The sequence below is a fragment of the Panthera tigris genome, chromosome C1 (assembly GCF_018350195.1).
Source record: "Panthera tigris isolate Pti1 chromosome C1, P.tigris_Pti1_mat1.1, whole genome shotgun sequence".
Taxonomy (NCBI): Eukaryota; Metazoa; Chordata; class Mammalia; order Carnivora; family Felidae; genus Panthera; species Panthera tigris.
Window position 1 is genome coordinate 23225370 of NC_056667.1, and position 22778 is coordinate 23248147.

Genomic DNA, 22778 nt, shown 5'->3' on the forward strand with positions numbered 1-22778 from the left:
CGAGGTGAAGATCAACCACAGGTAGGGAACCACAAAGCACCTCTGCTGTCGGCTCAGGAGAAATCCCAGAAACGTAAGGGATGGCCCCATCAAGGAACACTAGGAACTTCTTCCATAATACTGTTCAAAGACATCAGCATAAAGACTAAAACCTGGGAGTGACGCCAAAGTAGCCTGCCCACTCCTTCCATCATCCCCAATCCCAAGGGACAAAACAGATCACCACCAAAGGACAACGGCATCCTCCAAGCAGTGTGTGGAGAGACACGTGTAAGATTAAGACTGGCTCAGAACAATCAGGTGCTCTCATCAACGAACGATGGTCTAAGTGAGGGCAAGTGTATGTCATCCCTGCCAGTCCCCAAATCGTGACAAGTCTACTACGCAAGCCGAAAGTACCGCCTGTTTTCCTCTCAGTCTCCCCCAACAAGCAGACTGTTTTTTCCCTCAAAGCATGAGGAACAACAATGCAGCCTCACCTGGCATGCCTGCAGCCAGTCCTTGTCCAAAAGCAAGGGCAGAATTCACTGCTGCAGCTGCCACTAGTGGATCTGTTTGCTGTCCCTGCTGGTTCTGATTTGGGGTCAAAGGACGCTGGCTGGCTCCTCCACGGAGAACCTGGGAGACAGAAATAAATCAACTACTTTCTTCTCATTGGAAATACCTAAGACCCACCGTGTGCTTAAGTTGGGTCAACTTTTTTAAATTGGTAGTTGTAAACCATTTCTCCTATAATGTTTTATATGGCATGGCTGTTAGGATAAAAGTTCAATTAACAGCATTTCATTGAACGAAATCTCATTCTACCACTCTTAAACATTATTACCTTTACAAGCAGCCAAAAGCCTATAAAAGTGAGGATTCATTAATCAAATACTTAATGCCTTCCATCTGGCGGGTACTAGAGACAAGGCAACAAACAAGACAAACAAAGCCCCTGCCCTCTTAAAGCTTTCATTCCAGTGAACGAAGACAGATAATTAAGTCTAAACACAGTGTCAGTGCTCTGACAAAAAGTGCATCGAGGAGGAGGACGACGACGACGACGAGGAGGAGGAGGAGGAGGAGGAGGAGGATGGAGTGGGAAGGGGAGTTTAGATAGGTAAACAGAGGTAATTTACCCACATAATTAGACTAAAATAGCTGTGTCTAAAGGGGAACACACACACACACACACACACACACACACACACACACACACCCCAAAAAGTCTGTATTTCCTTTATAGAATATAAGAACATCTTCTCTACCCTATAACACTATTGGTATTCAACAAGGCCCAAATGGTCCCAAATGAGCTCACCAGGACTGGATTTAGGAGGCCTCTGAGCTGTTTCTATTTCTCCTCTCATAAATTTCACAACAGACAGCAATCTAAATGGAGACGGGTCAAGAACACTGCCATTTCAGTACAGAACACCAGTTCTGCCACTGTGATGAAGGATCTACTTTTTATTAATGAAACATGGGCACCAAAATGCTGGTAATCATTCTTTTTCTGAATGCTCTGAAGAATCTACTCCACGTGATCTATATGCTCCAGTAAGTAAAAATGCAAAACCCACAGACCAAGGCTAAAATTATAAAATGCGTTTTGCAATGTTTTCCAAAGGCAAAGTTCTTCTCGGATCACTTTCACTATCACTTTGCTATTTATAAAAGTTAGACATATGGTCAGGAACCTGGGTACAGATTATTCTTGGTACCACTGGGTAAACAATATAAAAGAGAAACACCACTAGCTATTTATTAAATGAGCATAAGAGAAACAACACCATCCACACTGGCAAGAAGAGATGTGTAGACAATTTACTCCCGGTCTCTTATTTCCTTCTCTGTAAAATTAGTTAAGGGTAACAGCTGATCCTGCAAATATGTTGGGAGCATTCGAATTAATTTCCGCAAGGCACAATACCTGGTACCCAGGAGATAATCAATAACCAATAGCTAATTACTATCGAAATATTTATTTGTGACCTAAGGAATCTAACAGACTTTCCAAGAGAAAGAGTGCTTTTAATCCACACAGAAGAGTCAAAGGAGGTTGCCCAGCGGAGTGTTTGCACCAAGATCCAGAAGAGCTGTCACTCTAGGAAAAGTAAACAGCATGTACACATATATGGCAAATACTAATAGTTCAAGAACTAATACAACATCAACGAAACCATCATTATCATTGGGCATTATGAACTAGGCTTATGTTTGGTTAGGAGTTGTAGGAAAGGTCAGGGGACAGGGGAATGGACAATGTGCCTGAAAAAAGAGGTAGTCCAGACTATTGAGCCCCGTTTTAATGAGAGAAACGTTGTTTCCTTTATGTCCAGTCTCTAGAAAACTGTGTGGGGCCCTGATGACTAATCAAAGTTCTTAGGTCCACTGCCAATATGTATATATTTTAATTTCATCAGTAGCTATCAAGTCTGGATTTTATGGAAACACATGTATAAAATTTATAAGTAACATTTTAACATCTAACAAAATCACAAAAATTACTTTGTAAAACACTATCCTTGGAGTTAGCTTACTATCTCTCTTTATGATGTAAAAGCTGTTAAATTCAAATTTCTTTTAAAAGGTACCAATTTAAATACAGCATTTGAGATCTACCAATACCTAATACTCAAGGAGATGCTCAATGGGGATATCTTTATTAATAATCGTTCATCCTTCTATAGTTCACCATGCTCGGTAAAATTATCATCTACAGAGTCTCCTCCATTCTAGAAAGTTCAGAAGCCATTCTAAATGCTTCTCTCTAGTGGCGCCTGGGTGGCTCAGTTGGTTAAGCATCTGACTTCGGCTCAGGTCATGATCTCACGGTCCGTGAGTTCAAGCCCTGCGTCGCCCTCTGTGCTGACAGCTCAGAGCCTGGAGCCTGCTTCGGATTCTGAGTCTCCCTCTCTCTCTGCCCCTCCCCTACTCACACTCTGTCTCTCTCTCCCTCAAAATAAATAAACATTAATTTTTTTTTTTTTTTTTTTAAATCTCAACGCTTCTCTCTCAAAATGCAGTATCCAACACCAAATCACTGCCAGGTTTGCCAACACGTCCTTGGCTTCAACCCAACACACAAGGAGTTTTTCTTTAGCAAACGCTTAAAATAGAAAAGAACAAAAATTTTATCAGGTGTCAAAGGAACCTTCAAAAAGGATGAAAAAGGAATCAGAAGTATGATGGAGTAGCTGGAATGTCACTGCCTGTGCAGAAAGTTCCAGCAATTAGGTGTGGAACAGTTACCATGCCTAGAACACAACAAATGCTTTCTGATTAAAACATAAAGGCCAAAAAGGTCAAAAGCAAAGTTTAAAAAGGGCCTCTCGTTTCAAGGACTATGACAAGGGACTTCACCAACAAAACTGTTTTTTCCTAAAATGACCGAAACAGAAACTGACAAAATAACTTTGGAACTGAACTATGGCTGCTCATTAAAAAGTAAAAAGCAGTGTGAATAATCTTTCCTCGGTAGGGTCTGCAACTGTGGGTGACAGAAATCCCTGAAATGCAAATGACTGCCATGCCCATTTGACAGCTCAGGAGACAGACTCTCTGAATACAGAACAGCTGTGCTCCTTGACCTCTAGGTGCAACCAGGCCACAGGAAAACAAAGGCCAGGCCTCAGGTTTTCCGGAACTCTGAATATCACAACACGGTCAGAAAATAACACAAGTTGTGAATTACAGATTTGTGTTCAAATCTCAACAATATATGTGTGACCCTGGCCACACAAATTCCATTTCCTCAATCTTATGTAGGGAAATCATATAATCTATCAGAATTAGAATAAGCAAAAGAAATCCTATGTGCAACACTCAGCTTTATTTTTTTAAGCACTTAATTTTAAGCAAAAAGCTTTCAACAAGTAGTTCCTACTATTTTTCTTGCGCACTCTGCTAGAACTACTTTGAAAACGTAGCAATTACTTCTGTCTTCCAAATCCACGATTATTTGGCAGCCATTTAAACATAAAGATCATCATACAAATAAGTACTGACTATCCACAAAGAGTAAGCTATGAGGCTTATTAATAGGGATCACCCATTATGTCAACAAATTATCTGTTAAATTCCCTTACATATCCTGGTGCAAGAATTGTACCCTTGCAAAGAAAATCATGCATCAGCTTCCAAAAATTTATCTTACGGTAAAATGACTGATCTTACTGGAAAATGATGAATTGGCTAGAATTTTAAGATCTGAGTTTTTCTATAACTTTACGGAATCTAAAATATTAAATACATACTCTCTTAGTGAGACTAGTAAAAACCATTCTTGTTTGCATCGTATCACATATGGTGTTTTGCCTCAAAAGACGGCTTTGACAATGTGTATCAAAGCCTAACTGTTCATTTTATTTGCACAGAAAAAAAAAAAAAAAAAAACTCCATTTCTAGGAATTTACTCCATGGAAATAATCAGACACTTATACAAAGGATATCAGTCCATCTTTTTTATAACATCAAAATACTGCTAAGCTAAATATCAAATAATAGTAATAAACTGGCGAAAACATGGGACGCCTGGGTGACTCAGTCAGTTAAGCGTCCGACTTTGGCTCAGGTCATGATCTCGTGGTCCGTGAGTTCGCGCCCTGTGTTGGGCTCTGTGCTGACGGCTCAGAGCCTGGAGCCTGTTTCAGATTCTGTGTCTCCCTCTCTCTCTGGCCCTCCCCTGTTCATGCTCTGTGTCCCTCTGTCTCAAAAATAAATAAAAACGTTAAACTGGTGAGAACAAAAGACTGGAATACTCTGATACATTTAAATATAGCTAGCAAATATTTCTAAAAAGCATTAAATAATATGGAAAAGTGTAAAAACTCAAAACCGTGTGGAGAGCATAACCCTGACTTTATCAGAAGTTAAATAATAAAGCTAGAATGACAAATACCAAACATTAATATTGTTTTTTTCCTCACAAGAGGCATTTTTTTCTTCGAGTTTTCTAATTTACCACAATTTTCAGCAATAAACAGGTGTTTCTCTAGTAAGCAGGAGAAAATGGCCTATTCAAAACGAAAGGGCATACTCAGTTTCTTTCCCAACTCATTAAAAAGCTCTTCTTACTCTGAGTTAAAAGGTACAATAGGGTCACAGATTTCTATCCAATTCAGCTGGTGTTCTCAACAGGCAGTCCGGAGAACGAGTACGTCCCCTTTGGTGGCAAGCTGCCCTCGGGCAGGCAGAAGAACTCTGAGAACGGCGTCTAGAAGCAGACTCCGTGTGGCGGAAAGCAGTACTCGCTTTGCCACTTGCTAAGCGCGGACCCTCAACCACACGATTCTCTACAGTCTTCTCGTGCCCAATCTCATGACCTTACCTAGTCACACAGGCCAAGAACCTGCGAATACAAGGCATTCGGTGAGCCCTGCTGAGTCTGAGCCTGAACCCAGGTCACATGCGCAGGAGGGCACTCACCCATTCACAGCATTTCTCTAGCAGGAGTATCATTACATGTTAATGATAGCCAAGGACTCAAATGCACACTTAGAGGGGTAAATTCTCTTTACGCTTACCTGCTGCTGCCCTTGCTGAGCCTGTGGGGTAGTCTGCTGATTTGCAGAATTAGTCGCTGCTGCGGCGGCAGCCGCTTGCTGCTGGAAAAGACTGGCAGGGTAGACTCCCCAGGGAGTGACTCCATAATACTGGTGAGGGACCACAGCCGGGCCTAAAGATACCAAGAGAAAGGTAAGGAAGTTCAGACCAGTCAGAATCCACTCAGAGTTTCCAAAGGCTAAGTCAGACTCAACAGATCCTACCGTGAAATATTAAGAATATATGGATTCAGGGGCACCTGGGTGGCTCAGCCGGTTAAGCATCCAACTTCGGCTCAGGTCGTGATCTCACGGTTCATGAGTTCGAGCCCCACAATGGGTTCTGTGCTCAGAGCCTGAAGCCTGCTTCGGATTCCGTCTCTCTCTCTCTCTCTCTCTCTCTCTCTCTCTCTCTGCCCCTCCCCCACTCACGCTCTGTCTCCCTCTCTCAAAAAATAAACGTTAAAAAAAATTAAAAGAAAAAAGAAACATACAGATTCATTCTAGCTGATCGTGGATTGTTTTTTAAAAAACAGAAAATGTTTTTATATTTTTATAAAAGTCTTCTAAAGCCTGTAATATACTCCAGGCCAAGAGGAAGAAGCTAATGAAGGACAAAACATTTTAAAAAGGGAGAATAACTGATCAAAGTCAGAAAGGTTGGGTTTAAGAACAGAGGAACGGGTGCTGGGTCAGGAAGAAGACAAAAAGGCCTATGCTTCCCTGAGAAAGAAAGGACACGGGATAGACAGAGACCAAGTTTGTTATTTGAAGGGAAATAAATGGAGAGTCTGTGTGCATCAAGTGAAGGAAGAGAACAAAAAATTAAGGGTACCCTGCTCTCAATGGTTAAGGATGGCACCCAAGGTGACTGTCAGGGACAGGGGCCATGCTGCTCCATTAACTCCCGAAGCAGGAAAATCCACCAGTCTCTCACAACGTGACCCAGACACGCCACTGAACCTCCACCGCTCAATTTCTAAGAGGCTTGGTTCTCCCATTCCTGTTTTGGAAGTCAGTCAACACAACTACATTCAGACACTGATACATGAAATTTTGAACCTAAGTCACCGCTGAAAAGAAACAGGAACAAAACCTGAGTTCTTACAGACCTGCTGAGTATCCTAAACAAAACTAAGCATTCTGCTTCAATCTAAATGATCTGTTCACCTTCTTTGGGGGAGGCAACACAGAGGTAACAGAGCTAGCAGACAGCAGCCTGGGTGGGGCAGGTGTCTAAACCACAGATTCCCCGAAGATGGCAGCAAGAAACACCAAAGCTGCACTGTGCCAACAAGACCAGGGCTCGGAGCCAGCTTCTCACATCTGCTGAAACACATCTCCAGTGAGAAGTTTCTTAAAGCACAGAACTTAAAATATTTGCAACCTGACTGAATAACAACAGTGCCTTTAGACAGAGTTCCAAAGAGCTATTTCAAATGTATCTATTCTGACACAGTAGCTAATCCTGTAGAAACATATATTTCATTAAATCAAAATAAACTGGAACGTGTGTTTTGTTTCCCAGTTTTAAGCTTCTAAAATACAAATGAGTCAAATTACATCCCTGCCCAACATTGCTCTGACATTTCTAATTTGGTATTTTCTGTACCTGTGGGCTTAGCCAAAAAGCAGCTCTGTTTATAAGGCTGCCCACTGTGAAATATGACATCTGGGTGCAAAATAAAGATGCTGCTGCTTAGAAAAGCTAGGTTACAGTATGAGCAACTTTTTTATAATAAGCAAAAGGGTAATGAAAACCTTTTAACGCCTTAGAACCTGCATAGTCTAAGACACCATACCCAAACTCATCTGACTAGCGTTTACAAAATGGGGTGGTCTTGGACATTTACCGAAAAGAACGAAAGAGGAAACAACAGTGAGACCTTACCTATGCCTTAGTTTCCTCACCTACGAATGGCTATCATAAGGGTGAGGGTGTTGCCACATCCAGGGCGAAAGGTTGGACTGCAACCTGCGATGACAGTCTCCACCAAAAGTCAACAAAACCACCTTCAGCTGTGCGCAGACTGCTGCTACCATCAACTTTTATACGACCCTCTAAGTTCTCTCAACTAGCATTTCTACTGCTGTCCCTGGTCACATGGCCTCTGACTGCCATTTAGGAAAATACCCCCAGGGTGCATCATCAATTGAGCTGGGCTCATCAGGATGCCTGCTCCAATTCCTGTGTGACGAACACCCCACACGCGTATGCGGTTTCGTAGTTGAGGTGGTTAACATTTCTGGTTCTGTGTGAAAGAGCTCAAGTCTTTTTCAGTCTGGCTTAGGGATGAATACAACGATCAAGACCCTCATCACAAAACTATGATCTCAAGGAGGACAAGTGTGTCTTCCCTAAAACTAGTTCTTTGTTTCAAATAACATACAGTAAGTTAGCAAAGGAAAGAAAGTACAGAGAAGGCAATTCAAGATAGCACGGGCACTGGACACGACAGTAAAGTGCATGCATGGACTCTGAGTTAGACCTGGTTCAAACCCCAACTGTGTGATATTTAAATAGTGTGACCTTTGAAAAAAGGAGCTCTCTGAGCCCCAAATTCCTAATCTGTAAAATCATCCTCCAACAACTCGTATGAAACAAAAGCACTCGGCATAATGTCTGGCGAATGGTTAATAAGGGCTGAATAAAAATGAATGGTGGTTACGTAGATCGTTCTGCTAGAAAGAGACTTGTGCTACCCCAAAGGTGAGGGGGACAGAGGAACTATACTACATACATATCCATCCAAACACATGCTATTTGCAACAACATGGATGGCACTGGAGGGTATTACGCTAAGTGAAATAAGTTGGTCAGAGAAAGACAGATATCACACGTTTTCACTCGTGTGGAATTTGAGAAACTTAACAGAAGACCATAGGGGAAGGGAAGGAAAAGTAAGTTACACACAGAGAGGGAGGCAAACCATGAGAGACTCCTAAGTACAGAGAACAAACTGAGGGGTGATGGTGGTGGGAGCTTGGGGGGGTGAGGAAAACGGGCGATGGCATCGCAGAGGGCACTTGTTGAGATGAGCAGTGGGTGTTGTGTGGAAATGATGCATCACGGGACTCTACTCCCGAAGCCAAGACTACACTGTATGTTAGCTAACTTGACAATAAATGATAAAAATAAAAAATAAAATAAAATCAAGATTTGCTCCTGTCTTTCAAACACAACAAAACCACGCTAAAATGTGAATACTAAAAAAAATAAATAAATTCTATACTGTACATTTGAGTTCATAATGGCAAACTGCATGCTAGATAAAAAGTAGACTCTTACAATAATATTTAGTCACAATTAACATGACTTGGAGGGATTTGGAAGACATTTACTTCGTCCTAACACTGAATCCAATCTACCATACACGTGTGACCCCATTATGGTGCCAGCAACTGTGCTACAGAGATAAGTAACAGAAAGGCCTGCTTTTGAAAGAGTTCAATCTTAAGGGGGTTTTAAAACCACTCACTCAAACATCCACCAGCAATGAACACAAAGTAATAAGAAGTAACAGAGAGAAAAATGGGGGAGGGGGTGGTAGCCAAGGAAGGCTTTCTAAGGGGTAACACTGCCAGCCAATGAGATTCCCAAAGAATGGGAGGAGTTTACTATAGAGGACTAAGGAAACCACAGTAGGCAAAGACACAGAGACCTAAACCAGCGTGGTATCTGCAGCAAGCTAAAATTCATTTAGTGCAGCGAGAATGTGTGGTATGAGCCAGTAATAGCTGATCGGAGAGGGGAAGAAAGTGGTATGCATGGAGAGATATCTACATACAAGTCATGGCGAGAGAGATCAGATCCCTATACACAGTGGGCTCCAGTCTTCACTAATCCTCAGAATGCCGTGGCAGCTCCTTAAAAATGGTGATTCCAAGGAATAGCACACCACCACCACCACCACCACCACCACCACCACCCAGTTAGGCTGGAACAATCAGCCATGTTTAACAGCTGAGGTGTGCTGTTAGGCTGGATAAGACGGAAATTGGTGACGGGTTGCTTAATTAAAGATAATACAGCACGAGAAAAAGAAAAATCAGTGATGGGTTAAAACTGAAAGGTGAGAAGTTAAAATCGATGTTTAAGATAGTTTTCTAGAACAATCAGGGGGGTGGGGGTGGGAGAGGACATTAGCAATATGTAAGAACAGCTGCTAAAGTCTAGATAAAGAGTATGAGGACCTGGACTATGGCAGACTACAGGCAGTAGGAAGACCTAGGAAAGGGGAGAAATTCCCCAAATACCTACAAGCAAGTGGTGTCTCCATGGATCACAAATGCCTACATAGGAGGCAGCTCATTAACTTGCCTTTGGATTATGCTCGAGTCTGAGGTTACAGCTAAGGAGAGCTATCCAGCTGGCAGGGAAAGAACACCGGAAACCAGGAGAGAAATCTCCACCGGAGACTTGGATTTGGGACCCAGTACAAAGAATGCATGCGGGCCAACACGACTTTTCAGCAGGGGATAAAATCCCACATGCAGCAGAACACCTCACCTAGTGTCGCCGCTGCAGCCAGTCCAGCCGTGTAGGGGTCCGTCCCCGGGGGAGCAGCGCTGATGATGTAGGGATTGGGGACAAACGCAGCGGGCGCTAAACCTGCTGAAAACACACCTGTCAGTAAAAACAAACCCGACTAAAACCGCAACCCTAGCAAATACCCACACAGTTTGGCTACTCAACTCCAGGCTGCAGGTGAGAAAAAGAAAAAAGAACAGATTGAAAGGAAAGAGGGCTCTGAAAAGATGAAATAATCCCTACACTAAAGATTAGGGTGATGTTTATCTCCCGTCTTTTTTTATTTTTATTTTTTACTTTTGCTAACAATTTAAACTGTTACGCAGTTGTAAATTCAGCATAATTTCTCAGACTATTAAAATTATAACAGGCTAAAATAAAGCAATTTAAAAGACTTTGTCATGAGATAGAAAGAATCATTTATTTCCATTTAAAACAATTTTCCAGGGGCCCCTGGGTGGCTCAGTTGGTTGAGTGTCTGACTTCAGCTCAGGTCATGATCTTGCAGTCGGGCTCACTGCTGTCGGCATAGAGCCCGCCCCTCCCCCACTCACGCTCTTGCTTGCTTGCTCTCTCTCAAAAATAAAGAAACGCTTATAAATAAATAGATAGATATATAGATAGATAGAGGCATCTGGGTGGCTCAGTCAGTTAAGCGTCTGACTCTTGGATTTTGGTTCTGGTCATGATCTCAAGGTTTGTGACTTTGAGACCCACATCAGGCTCTGTGCTAATAGTATGGAGCCTGCTTGGGGAAACTCTCTCCTTCTTTCTCTGCCCTTCCCCTGCTTGTGAGCTCTCTCTCTCTCTAGCAAAATAAATAAACAAATTTATTTATTTATTTTAAATATTTTTATTTATTTTTGAGACAGAGCATGAGCAGGGGGAGGGGCAGAGAGAGAGAGGGAGACACAGAATCTGAAGCAGGCTCCAGGCTCTGAGCTGTCAGCACAGAGCCCGATGCGGGGCTTGAACTCACAGACTGTGAGATCATGACCTGAGCCGAAGTCAGATGCTCAACCGACTGAGCCACCCAGGCGCCCCATAAATTTTTTTTAAAAGTATTTACAAAAAGAAATAAACAAAAATAAAACAATTTCCCAGGGATGCCTAGAGCATTCCACTCTTGATTTTGGCTCAGGTCATGACCCCGGGGTCGTGGGATCGAGCCCCACATCGGGCTCCACACTGAGTACGGAGCGTGCTTAAGCTAAGATTGTATCTTTCCCTCTGCCCCTCTCCCCTACTCGTACTCTCTCTCTAAATTAAAAAAAAAAAAAATTCCAGACAGCTTTTCTCAAAGAAAAATGTATGGGTATTTATTAAGACTAGCATCTACAACTGTAAGTTAAACCAGACCCAGGCAAAGGCCGTTACGCCTTAAAGACATTTAGGCTGGAAGCAAGTCTCTCCTTCCACAGCACACCTCAACCCATGATTTCCTTCTATTCTACCATGTCCTTTTGACGCATTAAAAAAAAATTGTACATGTACTTGTTTACACATATAGCACTTTGTTTCAAAGAGACCTTAAGAAGGTCTGGGTGAGGGGGAGTCTAGGCAATAAAAATATGTACGTCAGAACATTAACCAATGTTACTGGAAAAGGGAAAACCTACTTTAAAAACCAGTCATTAAATGAAAATACTTTTCACGACCATCAATACACGCTGCTTGGAAAATGGACGTATGGGTACTCCCTGCTACTTAAGAAGATGAAAAGTTGATATTTTCACAGTCTAGACGACCCTAACAAGAACAGAACTGTTGTTACGTCATGGATTTCATCCAGTCTTAACCAACAGAGTCCATGCTGGTCACAACTGTCGTTTAGGACTGACTCTGAGTCCTCCGACAGCACAGCGGAGGCAGACCACTCCCCGGACACTAGGCAAGCTTACAAGCCGAAGTCTAGAAGGCTGCCAAAAATCAAGCAGGTGGCTAAAAGACAGGCGGATAAGAGGACGAACGAGGCCATCTACTCCAAGAGCCCTGTCTGCGCTTTGTCCTACCCGGCCTGCGCCGCCGGGGCTCCTGGAGCGGGGGCCACACGCAGGCACGGGAGCCGCGCCCAGGGACCTACCGATGTGAGGCTGGTGAGCCGCCGCCAGTGCGTACTGCTGCTGCTGCGCGGCCGTCAACTGCTGGACGGCGAGCGCGTTAGGTCTTTGGAACAGCTGAAGAAAGAAAAGGATGCGGTGAGGTTAGAGAAACGGTCTCGTGAGACAACTTTAAACCTTCTCTGAATAAAAACTTCGACAAGCCCTTGTTCAGGAATGGCATTTGAAACAAAAGCGTTCTTGTGTTCGATTCCATTCCCACTCCGATGGTATCGTGACGCTTCAGAGTTCTGCTTCCCGGGTCTTTCTTTACCTCCATTCGGTGCACCCAGTTCCCACTCCCCGGGCGAGGTGTCCCCAGAGCACAAACATACATACAAACGACCTAATGGCTGCCAACAGGCCAAGGGTCCTGCCTGATCCCAGGCACACTCACACATTAAAGCTACCACAAAACGACCCACCACATTGCCCCTCGTGCTGTTACCTCTCCTCAGTTCTTCTGAGAACCCCACAGACACTTTGAATTACTCCTCACCTACTCACATTTTGGAAAGGAAAATGAGAAGTGTTCATTTCATCCTTGGCTGCCTCTTCCCGGGGAAATGATATTTACTGGATACCTTTCTCGACTAGTGGCTTATCATAGTGATGAAATCGGACAGCTGCCAACTTCTGGGAGCCCTCCAGTTTCCTATTCTTTATGTGTAGGAAATCAAACAACAGAAATATAGCTGCTACTAACAAAGCTTGGATTATGAGCTCAGACCTAGCACACTTCTTAAATTTTTTTTTTATGTTTGTTTATTTTTGAGAGAGAGAGAGAGAAAGAGAGCGTGTGTGCGTGCATGAACAGGGGAGGGGCACAGAGACAGGTAGACACAGAATCCGAAGCAGGCCCCAAGCTCCGAGCTGTCAGCACAGAGCCCGGCGCGGGGCTCGAACTCACAAACTGCGAGATCATGACCTGAGCCGAAGTCAGACACTTAACCGACCGAGCCACCCAGGCATCCCAGACCTAGCACACTTCTTCATTCCCAAGAAAAGGAAAGGAGTACAAAGACCCTGACACCAAGAATATCCCAAAATTCTACCTTAATACAAAGCCAATCATTCACTCATTCGTTCCACAAACATCAGGAGACAAATAATACCTGCTAGGCACTGTGCGAGGAACTAAGGATACAACACTGACTAAAATGGTCATACATTTCAGTACGAATAGCACTGGTACAAAGAAAGAATTCTGGATTGCCTCGATGTGCCTCCTTCCAAGGAGTCACACTGAAAAGCTTTATTCACTGAAATCAGAGTGCTTATTGAAAGTACCTCCCTACAAAGGAACTTCCCCCTAACTACCTGTTCTTTCTATAGGAGTTTTCAACAACTCAGGTAATATCACTGGATGATATATAACTGACACCATGGATCTTGAATAACAGATTTCCTCATAAAGAGACCTGTTTCAGACATTAAAAGATAATGTCATCCCACCAACTCAGCTTAATTATCGTCAGAATTGGACTTGTAATGTTATCTTAGGTGGTGAAGAGACTTCTATGAGTAGACAATTTTAAATAAAAAGAAAACAAAAGGGGTCCTCTGGGTGGCTCAGTTGGTTAAAGGTCTGACTTCGGCTGGTGCTCTCTCTCTCTCAAAATAAATAAACTTAAAAAAAAAAGGGGGGGGTGAATATTTTGAACATACTGACCAACTTCACCTGTTACCTCTGTTTGTAAAATATTCATCTTTCTAAAGACCAGAGTAAAATTAGCCTTTGTCTTTATAGTATGAAAGTAAATCAAAAGTACTATGTACAGATTTCAAAAGTAATTGTTTTATTTTCAAAAGTTAAAGAAAAAAGAAATTTCATTATGATGCTGGTAAAAAGACAAGCACGACTTTAACAGGCACTGATTAAATATCAAGTCTTCAAAAGAAATACTGGAATTTATAGACCAACCTATCAAAAGACCTGATCCCTCCAGGAAGGCAGCCAATCAGTACTATCTGGTAACTGGGATCTTGTGATTTTTGCCAGGTTGTTTTTCACATGACTGTCTACCTAAGGATAGTGCCCCAGAGTATTCCTACCAACAGGAGGCAGTTCACCTCAGAGGGGAAGCCAGGAGGGAGAAAACATAACAGCAAAATAGTGCAAAGTTGTTTTTAAATTTTTTACAAGGCTGTAAAAATACCTTATAGCTTCACTTAAATATCTGTGTCTTCAGTGGGTCTCTGGAATCTTCCTAGCCTCAAACCTTTTGAAATATTTGACATCTCAGGCACTGTTCATGCTAGTCTCTTCTGTCTACACTTCTCTGCCCTGCTGTAAACAAAATCATTCATTCAAGAAACATTTTTTGAGCACCCGTTATTAGCAAGGCACCGTAACATGGGGAGCTAGGGAGATAAAGACAGTATGCTCAGAACAGAACTCTTGAAGTTCTCTTATTAACCAAAAACAGTACTCACTGACATTCCATCTGACTTCTCCTCGCTTCATGTTTTTAACATGACATGTAACTCATTCAATGCTCACGTACCGTATCCATAAATATCCACCATGTGTAAATACCAACCATTCCGCATGACATTAGTTTGTGATTCTCACCACCATGCAGCCATACTTTGAGGAGGAGAAACTGCCACTTGTAACTAAAAACATCCAGACCCTACAAGAGCTCCCACATACCCTGTGTTTGAGAGTTGATTGATATCTCAGTGATTACGGTGAATAGAGAAGGAATTGTTTTCTTGAGTGCATTTTGCAGTAAACAATTAACAGAAACTATCATCTACAGCAAGCAGATTTTATTATAGCATAGATTACAGCAATTCTGGCACATTCTCTTTATGTAAATGCCCCAATATTAACTGGAAATACAGGGTATTCAAAACAAAATTGGGTAATTGGCAAGTAATGGATTCCAAAGGATCCTGAAAAACTCATACAAATGCCATCTGCTGGGCAAACCACTGAGCTCTGTTAACATTTTCATCATTTTCAGAAAGGAAGCCAATGGTAACTGAGAAACACAATACTGTGAGATTTGGAGAGAGTGCTTGTTTTAAGGTTGGTATAACGATAAATGTGCCACTACCGATTACAATTTACTTGGGTAGAATTCTTAAGTTGTTCAAGAGACTAAATGCAAGGGAAAACACATCAAGTATTTCAAGCTCATCAAGGTTCCTAGTAAGATATATTGAAGGCATAATTTGGGAACCACACGAGCAAGCTGATTTGACTCCCGTCTCTGTCACTACATGACCTTACAAAAGATACCCTGCAGAGTTTTTATTCCAGAAAGGGGCAGTCAGAAACACCCAGCATAGTGTTAAGTGATCAAAGATAGCTATTACTGTCATTATGTTGTTATCAATAACACTTGTTGGCATGAAAACACTGTTACTAGGTTTTCAGAATGCGGAGGAGTAATACCTCAATATCGAGTTGGTGTCTGCAAGATTATCCCTCTGCCCCTCGCAACTAAAAAGCCCTGGCTTTTGGCCAGTTTAAGGCCAAAGCCACAGTGGACAGGGGATAAGAGCGGAGACTCTGGGGCCAGAAAGCCTGGATTTATAGCTCGGCGTCAACACAGACTACGCGACACAGGGCAAGAGAACCTCTCTCTGACTCACTCTCCTCTCGAACAGGGACAACGAAGACAGATCTAAATCATAAGGTTGCCGCAAGTATTAAAATTAACACGTGTAACACACTTGGAACAGTCCTTGATGTATGTTCTCCCTGACGAATGGCAAGAGCACCCCCATACAGACACCCCTTCTGTGAGGCACCTCAAACAGCTCCTCCTGCCGACAAGGCAGCCCAGGACGAGGAAAGCAGAGGTCAAGACTCTTCAGAGTGAATGCGAAAGTCAAAATCCCACTGAGCTCATGAGCACCAACTGCTGTCAACAGCTCACAAAGGTGACGGGACGGAAGAAAAACCTTTTTTGCCTTGTTGTCGAAGAATGCGTTAGCATAGACTCCATGCAGAGAAAACCACGAATGCACAGAATGGGAAGGTGAGGCAAGCCCACGGGTCAAAAGGCTTTGTGTTTCCAGTACTGGATCCAGGAACGACACAGCCCAGAGCTACACACCAGGGCAGAGATGTTCGCATAACTTGTGGTCTCATGACCTGCAGCAACTCAGCCTCTTGAGGTCTTAATTTTCTTCCCTGTAAAAACCTAATGCTTGCTCTGCCCCATGGGGCTGTTGTAAGCGTTCACAGAGAAAGGAGATTCCAAACACTGAAGGTGTTACATCAACGGTGGGACTATTTCTCTTTTAAGAAAAGAGGTTTATCACGGGAGCCAGGCTGTAGTACATAAAATATGTGAAAGTCTGCTACCGTCCGAAGCTTGCAGATCAGAGCCCATTTTCAACCAGGTTATCTGAACAACAATGATGATCGACAATGACTTCTGGTTAAACAACTACATATGCTGCTGAATTTTTTAAGAAAACCTTCTTCACATTTCCCTAGCAGATGAAAAATCGGAGCCCAAAATAATCTCTAAACAAGGTGGAAAAAACAAAACGTCCTTCCACCAAGTCAGTAAGTATCTTTCGAGAAAACTCATATAAAATTTCAGCAAAGAATAAAGGCAAGCTTCAACTGGTCAGCCTGCCAGCGAAAGGCAGTGTTTACCAGGGACTACACACAACAATGAAAAATAGTCTTCCTCACTTGTGAACTGAAAGGAAAGCTGAGAATATTAAAGACCTGTATGAAAACTATGCACAAACTTGGCTTCAGAAGATGACATCTAATCAGTATGGCACTTTTAAAAGCAATGCGTGCCAGCTTCCTCCCCCTTGCGCCTAGGGCTGTGAAGGAACAAATCTGTACTTCAATTATGATTTTCAGAGTATGGTTTCTTTGCTGAAATTCATGCTTACCAGGAAGCAAACCACAAGAGACTCTTCATGATAGAAAACAAACTGGAGGTTGCTGGAGGGAAGGGGGTGGGAGGTGGGCTAAATGGGTGATGAGTATTAAGGAGGGCGACGTATGGAGCACTGGGTGTTCTAAGGAAGTGATGACTCACTAAATTTTACTCCTGAACCCAATATTGCACTGTATGTCAACTCACTAGAAATTTAAATACACATTTGGACAGAAATTAAACACTTTTAAAGTAAAATTCATGCTTAACAGGTTAAGGGTTTTAGCACATCAGTATACAATTTTGTAAAACATACTGCATTAGGCTATTTTTAGATTAACTGAATTCTAAATAAAGAACATCAGCAATTAATCTGGTTGATCTATAATGATGTGATCCTGGCTTTGGTTTCTGCTACACAGCATTAAAAGATAATGTAACCTAGCAGTAAGTTTCTAAAATATACTTAGGGAAATATAAATACTTGTATGGCTCTTCATTAAAATAAACAAGTTCACTCAAGTATCATAACACAAAATGGTACAAACACATTATAATTAACTGGTCACTGGTTATAATGTTGATTGTTCACATACAATTAAAGAGAAGACAATAAGGGAAAAGTGAGGGGAAAAAGGGAGAATATTCCAGAGATATCAATGAACATTTCAAACCACCCTACATTAGGGGTACTTAAATCCCAGATCTCTGTACTTGGCATAGGTAAAATTATCCTCATGTTCATGAAATTTACCATGTCCTTCAATTATGACCACAGGCAACAAACCATATTAACATGAGCAATACACTTGTGTGACTTCATCATCAACAGAAGTCAAATACGTTTCATGCTCCTTTACGACCACTAGATATCTCACAGCGGCGTTCATGCTCATCATGAAAACTAGTACATATTTCTGCTGCATGCATCGTATGATAAAGCAGATACATCTTGAATTTGTTAAGTATTTCTGTAACTATTTCTGTATCACTGGTTCCTTTGTAAACCTATCTATACTACATATCACTCACACAATTCAGCCCACAGATCTCATCTAACTGCTAAGGGGTTCATGGCACAAAAAAAGGAATACTTGCTCTGAATAAACCTTAGGTTAAGTTTATGATTTACAATGACTAGACAAGTAACTTAACTATCCAAAACCCAAAGTACCCCTAAGTACCATTAAGTGTGTAATGAACTGAACAAAAATTACCTTTCCTATATCTTCAGGCTGTTCTCTACTATGTATCTCCATAGAAGCTGATACGAACAGTTTTATGAAACCAATTTACACACCAAATTCAAGTCGGGAATAAAAGAAAATAGGACACAAGAAGGAATTGTTTATTTTGTCAATTTCCAAGCCAGATCCCATCACAAAATCACAAATAAAGGAACTCAAAACTAAAGACAGCCTCTGATCCCCATTTAAGAAAGCCAACATAAAAGAGCAGAATGTGTGGAAAAACATGTATTACAGCAGATCTCTGGTTCAAACCTCACAATCATCAATACTGTCTGGGACTCAGGCCTGGTTCTCAAGGCCTCTGAGACCTGGACTCGCCAAATGAACCACCCATCTGCTGTTCCCCGTAAGTATACCTTCTCCTGTTGGCAGCCTATGACCACACCACACCCATCTCGTCTCCATACCTCTGCTCTTTTAATTATGGCAATACACACCGCACCTTTCAAGTTAGGGGTACACAACCTTGATCTCCATGGAGCCCTCCCCTGGTCTGACAGCATTCCTGACCAACCAATTTAGCATGTACAGTTCCTCAACTGCCCCACATGGTTCCACGTATCATGGTCTTACTATGAGCACCAGCTCTGTTCACTACAAGCAGAACCCAGCTTCCCAGAAGGACACGATCGTCAATAATTAAGATTAATACGGGTAAAAGAAGGTCTAAAACTGCTACTGAACCAACACTCAACACAAAAAACTAAACCGTGATAATTAAGTCATTCCTTCTTAGAAATGTCTTGTCGTTGTCAATAAGGCAGCACAGCAAAGCAGGTAAGAGAACACAAAACTATGCAATCTCACAAGTCACTTTTTTTCAACTTCACCCACCTCCTTGGATGACTACATTATCTACTAAACATGTACCTGTTAATTTCTAGTATTAAGCCTTTATGTTTTACTATTTCCTCCCATGGAATTTTCATTCTTTTCCTGATATAAACAAGTCTTGCAAGGTACAGCTCAAGATCTACCTCTTCCATAAATCCTTCCTTCCCCAGAATAGAGTATGCTCTCCCTTGTCTAAGCTTCTAGGACATTGGCATGACCTAGACTTGTCATCGAGTACTTCCCTGCACTATTTAAATGACCAAATGAGTCACAACAACTAAATGGAGAGCTGTGGGTGGGGGGAGCCCATCTCATTCATGAAAGATACGCTCCACTACAAGCGAGAACAAAAAAACGAGAAAAGAAAGTCATAATCCACAATCCACAAATCTGCGATCTCCCTGAAGTTATCCACAAAACTAGACTGCAGAAGAATTACGTACGTTTTCTGATCAGATGGCAACAGAGGGCTGTGACCCTAAAAAGGAGGTAATTTCCTAGGTATGATAAAGGTCTAGTTACGTACATGAGGCACAAGCTTAATGGGCTAGATCTAAAGGACTCGCTTATTAGAATACAAGCAGGGCCTCAAAGAGGGGCCTCCAGATCTCTGAGAAGGCTAGTTCCAGATTTTAGTTTGGGGAAGTATATTTAATATGGGGGATATTCTGAGACACTATAATAGGGATATGAGAGAAGTTTCCTGAAAACCTGGTCTGCTAAAGCCAATCAGAAGACACAGAAGAACAAGACCCAGGGCTTATCTTCAAGGAGTTTACAACCTAGCAAGGACCATGAAACAAGAAATCATAACACAAGGCAGAACATCATGATTCTTTTTCTTCAGGGAAGCACAGAGCACCACCGAGTTCAAAGGAGACAGATAATACAACTTACTGATCTGGAAACCAAGAAAGTTAGCAGCACTGGACCTTCAAGAATGACAACAATTTAAATTAGTGGAGGGGCGCCTGGGAGGCTCAGTCAGTTGAGCCTCCAACTTTGGTTCAGGTCATGATCTTACAGTTTGTGGGTTCAAGCCCCACAGTGGGCTTTGCACTCACAGCTCAGAGCCACCTTCAGATTCTGTGTCTCCCTCTCTCTCTCTCTCTCTGCCCCTCCTCTGCTTGTTCTCTAACAAAAATAAATAAACATTAACAATTTTTAAGAATAAATAAAAATAAATTAGCAGAAAGGGAAACAGGAATGAAATGTAATGGAAAGTAAGAGTAAGAAATATTCGGGGCGCCTGGGTGGCTCAGTCGGTTAAGCATCTGACTTCAGCTCAGGTCATGATCTCACGGTTCGTGGGTTCGAGCCCCGCGTTGGGCTCTGGGCTGACAGCTCGGAGCCTGGAGCCTGCTTCAGATTCAGTGTCTCTCTCTCTGTCTCTCTCTCTCTGCACCTCCCCTGCTCACTCTGTCTCTCAAAAATAAATAAATGTTAAAAATTTTTAAAAAATAACAATAAATATTGGAGGGATAAAACAGAAGATCAAACACCAATTTCCAGCAGAAAAGAGATCCTATCTTCTTAACAGCTCGTCCTGCCTCTATGCAGGAGACATTTGGAGGAGGGTAAGGGTCTTGAAAATAGTTAGAGGAGTGCTGGCCCAACAGTTCCAGGGCATGCTATTAGGGCGCCCGCTACAAGACTGTGTAAAAGAATCTATGCAGAAAAGTAGGGACTGTGGGCCCGTGGGATAAAACAACCATGACCACATCACATGATGGTGGTTCACCTATGGAACAATATGCCTCTATGTTGCCTCAACCAAGACGTGCACGGGAAGCCAAAAGCCAACAACAGTTTCATTTTCAAAACAGTAACGTTCACTTTCAAAATTACTGAAATGGGAAGTGTAAAGGCATCCCAGGTTTCATAAATCTGAGTGGGTGCTATCTTTAATGGAATCATGTTAACTGCTTAGAAGTTTGCAAACGGACATCATCTATTCAAGTTCTAATAATTATCCAGCCTCTTAAAACGTCGGTCAAATTAGTTCGAAACCAGAGATCAATACATCGAAAGAGAATCCCAACTCTGATTATGAAGCAAAAAACAATTAAATCAAAGAGCATCAGATTTTCCTTCACAAGCAGAGGGTCAGACTGAATTAGATGGGGAATGGGAAGCTAAGCACCAAAACTGGCCAGAGTTGTAACGGTTGCTGGGGAAGTTCAGACCAAAGAAGACAAGAGTAAAAGGAAGATTCAGATAAAACTTCTTGACATAACAAGTTAAAGAACTCTGATTAGAAGTAGCTTACACTCACAAACCTCAATTTAGACATGGAACTACCACACTCCTCTCCTAAGCTGAGCCAGCTGAGGTCTATGTGGTAGCAGTGTCCCCCTACATTTGCCGATGTGGCACAGATTTTAAGTCTAATCTACCTTCAGCACCTGAATTCAGCAATTTCTGGCTTCACTCAAAACGGCTGTTTTGAGGAGCCACTGTGAAAGGGTCAAAGAGTGAAAGAAGAAAAAAAGCACAAAGAGTCATTCTTACGAAGAGGTGGCGTATTTATTGGGAACCACAGGGAGAGTGGTGGACACTTAACAGCTCACTCTCTCCGGAAAAAAGAGTGTGTTAATTAAACCCAATAGTTCCATCTGATACGAGCAGAGCACATGTATCACATCATCCCTTAAAGGGATTTCCTTTTGTAAACTTCATATGATTAACTTTATTATCCAGTTGTCTATCAATCAAAATTCATTTAAAATCAACTATTTGTGACAATAACAAAGGGACAGTATGATACACTGATCTCCAAAGACCACATGCATAAGCCAATTTCCCCTACAGATGTAGAATTTCTAAACTTCGAAATGAAAATTTAACCTTTCAAGCCTAGAGGTTTGTATTTATGCTCCAGTCCAAAACTAATGAATATCAGAAATTCGCGGCCCGTCAAAGTGCTTCCAGCCACAAGAGAGAACTTGTGGTACCTGACAAGATGGGGAAGCCACCTACCCCCTTTTATAATTTAGACAGTTAGTGGCTTTTTGTTTTTTAATTGAACAGAAGGATCAGTAAACCCCAGAGTTAGTCACACCGTGTGTTCAAACCCAGAAGGCACACATACAGTATTTTCTAAGGAATTATGAAGAAAAGAAAGAGCCAAGTCATTTCACTGTAGATTTTACACTGAGTGATTTGTGTTTTCCCCCAATCCTATTTTAAACTCTGGTGAATTTCACTGTAGATTTTACACGGAGTGATTTGTGTTTTCCCCCAATCCTATTTTAAACTCTGGTGAACGGCAGCAGGTATGTCTGTCATCTATAGTTGCTCACTTAATTAAAAGACATGACTAATACGATGACCTGGCACTGGACTCCTGCCAGCAGCAGGTAACAGAGTTTACTATTTTAAAAACAAAACAAACCAACGGCATCACAGTTACATTAATCTTCAGAGAGACTAGTTTCAGCATCCGAGAGGGTTGTGTCACGAGAGGCGCCACTACCTCACCCACTCGCCGGGCCTTGGTGGGACAGAGGAGCCAAAGGAAGGACATGTGAAGCAGAGTGATCTCTTGCCAATAATCTCAGCATGGGAATCGGCTTCTTGCGGGGAAGATACAGAGGCTTTTGTGGGCCCACGTCACCGTCGGGGTAAGGAGGGCTGCCTATCGGTAGCCTGAAATAATGCCACCCTCCTCCCAC

General features: G+C 42.2%; 1 protein-coding gene and 1 non-coding gene across 16 annotated transcripts in view; both read right to left on the reverse strand.

The window, feature by feature from the left end:
• The window catches only part of PUM1 (pumilio RNA binding family member 1), a 132996-nt gene that overhangs the window by 38282 nt on the left and 71936 nt on the right, over window positions 1-22778 (reverse strand). For 11 of the 15 annotated variants that reach the window (XM_042996221.1, XM_042996231.1, XM_042996229.1 and 8 more), the window contains 4 exons: window positions 12143-12236; window positions 10039-10143; window positions 5511-5662; window positions 480-618 (listed from right to left, as the gene is read on the reverse strand). In XM_042996221.1, coding sequence (XP_042852155.1) covers window positions 480-618; window positions 5511-5662; window positions 10039-10143; window positions 12143-12236 — 490 coding nt within the window. The remainder of the gene's footprint in view (window positions 1-479; window positions 619-5510; window positions 5663-10038; window positions 10144-12142; window positions 12237-22778) is intronic. The other 4 variants (XM_042996232.1, XM_042996226.1, XM_042996223.1 and 1 more) reach the window with 2 other exon arrangements.
• LOC122241741 lies at window positions 282-359 on the reverse strand. Its single transcript, XR_006221964.1, has one exon. It is a non-coding gene; the product is annotated as a small nucleolar RNA SNORD103/SNORD85 (small nucleolar RNA).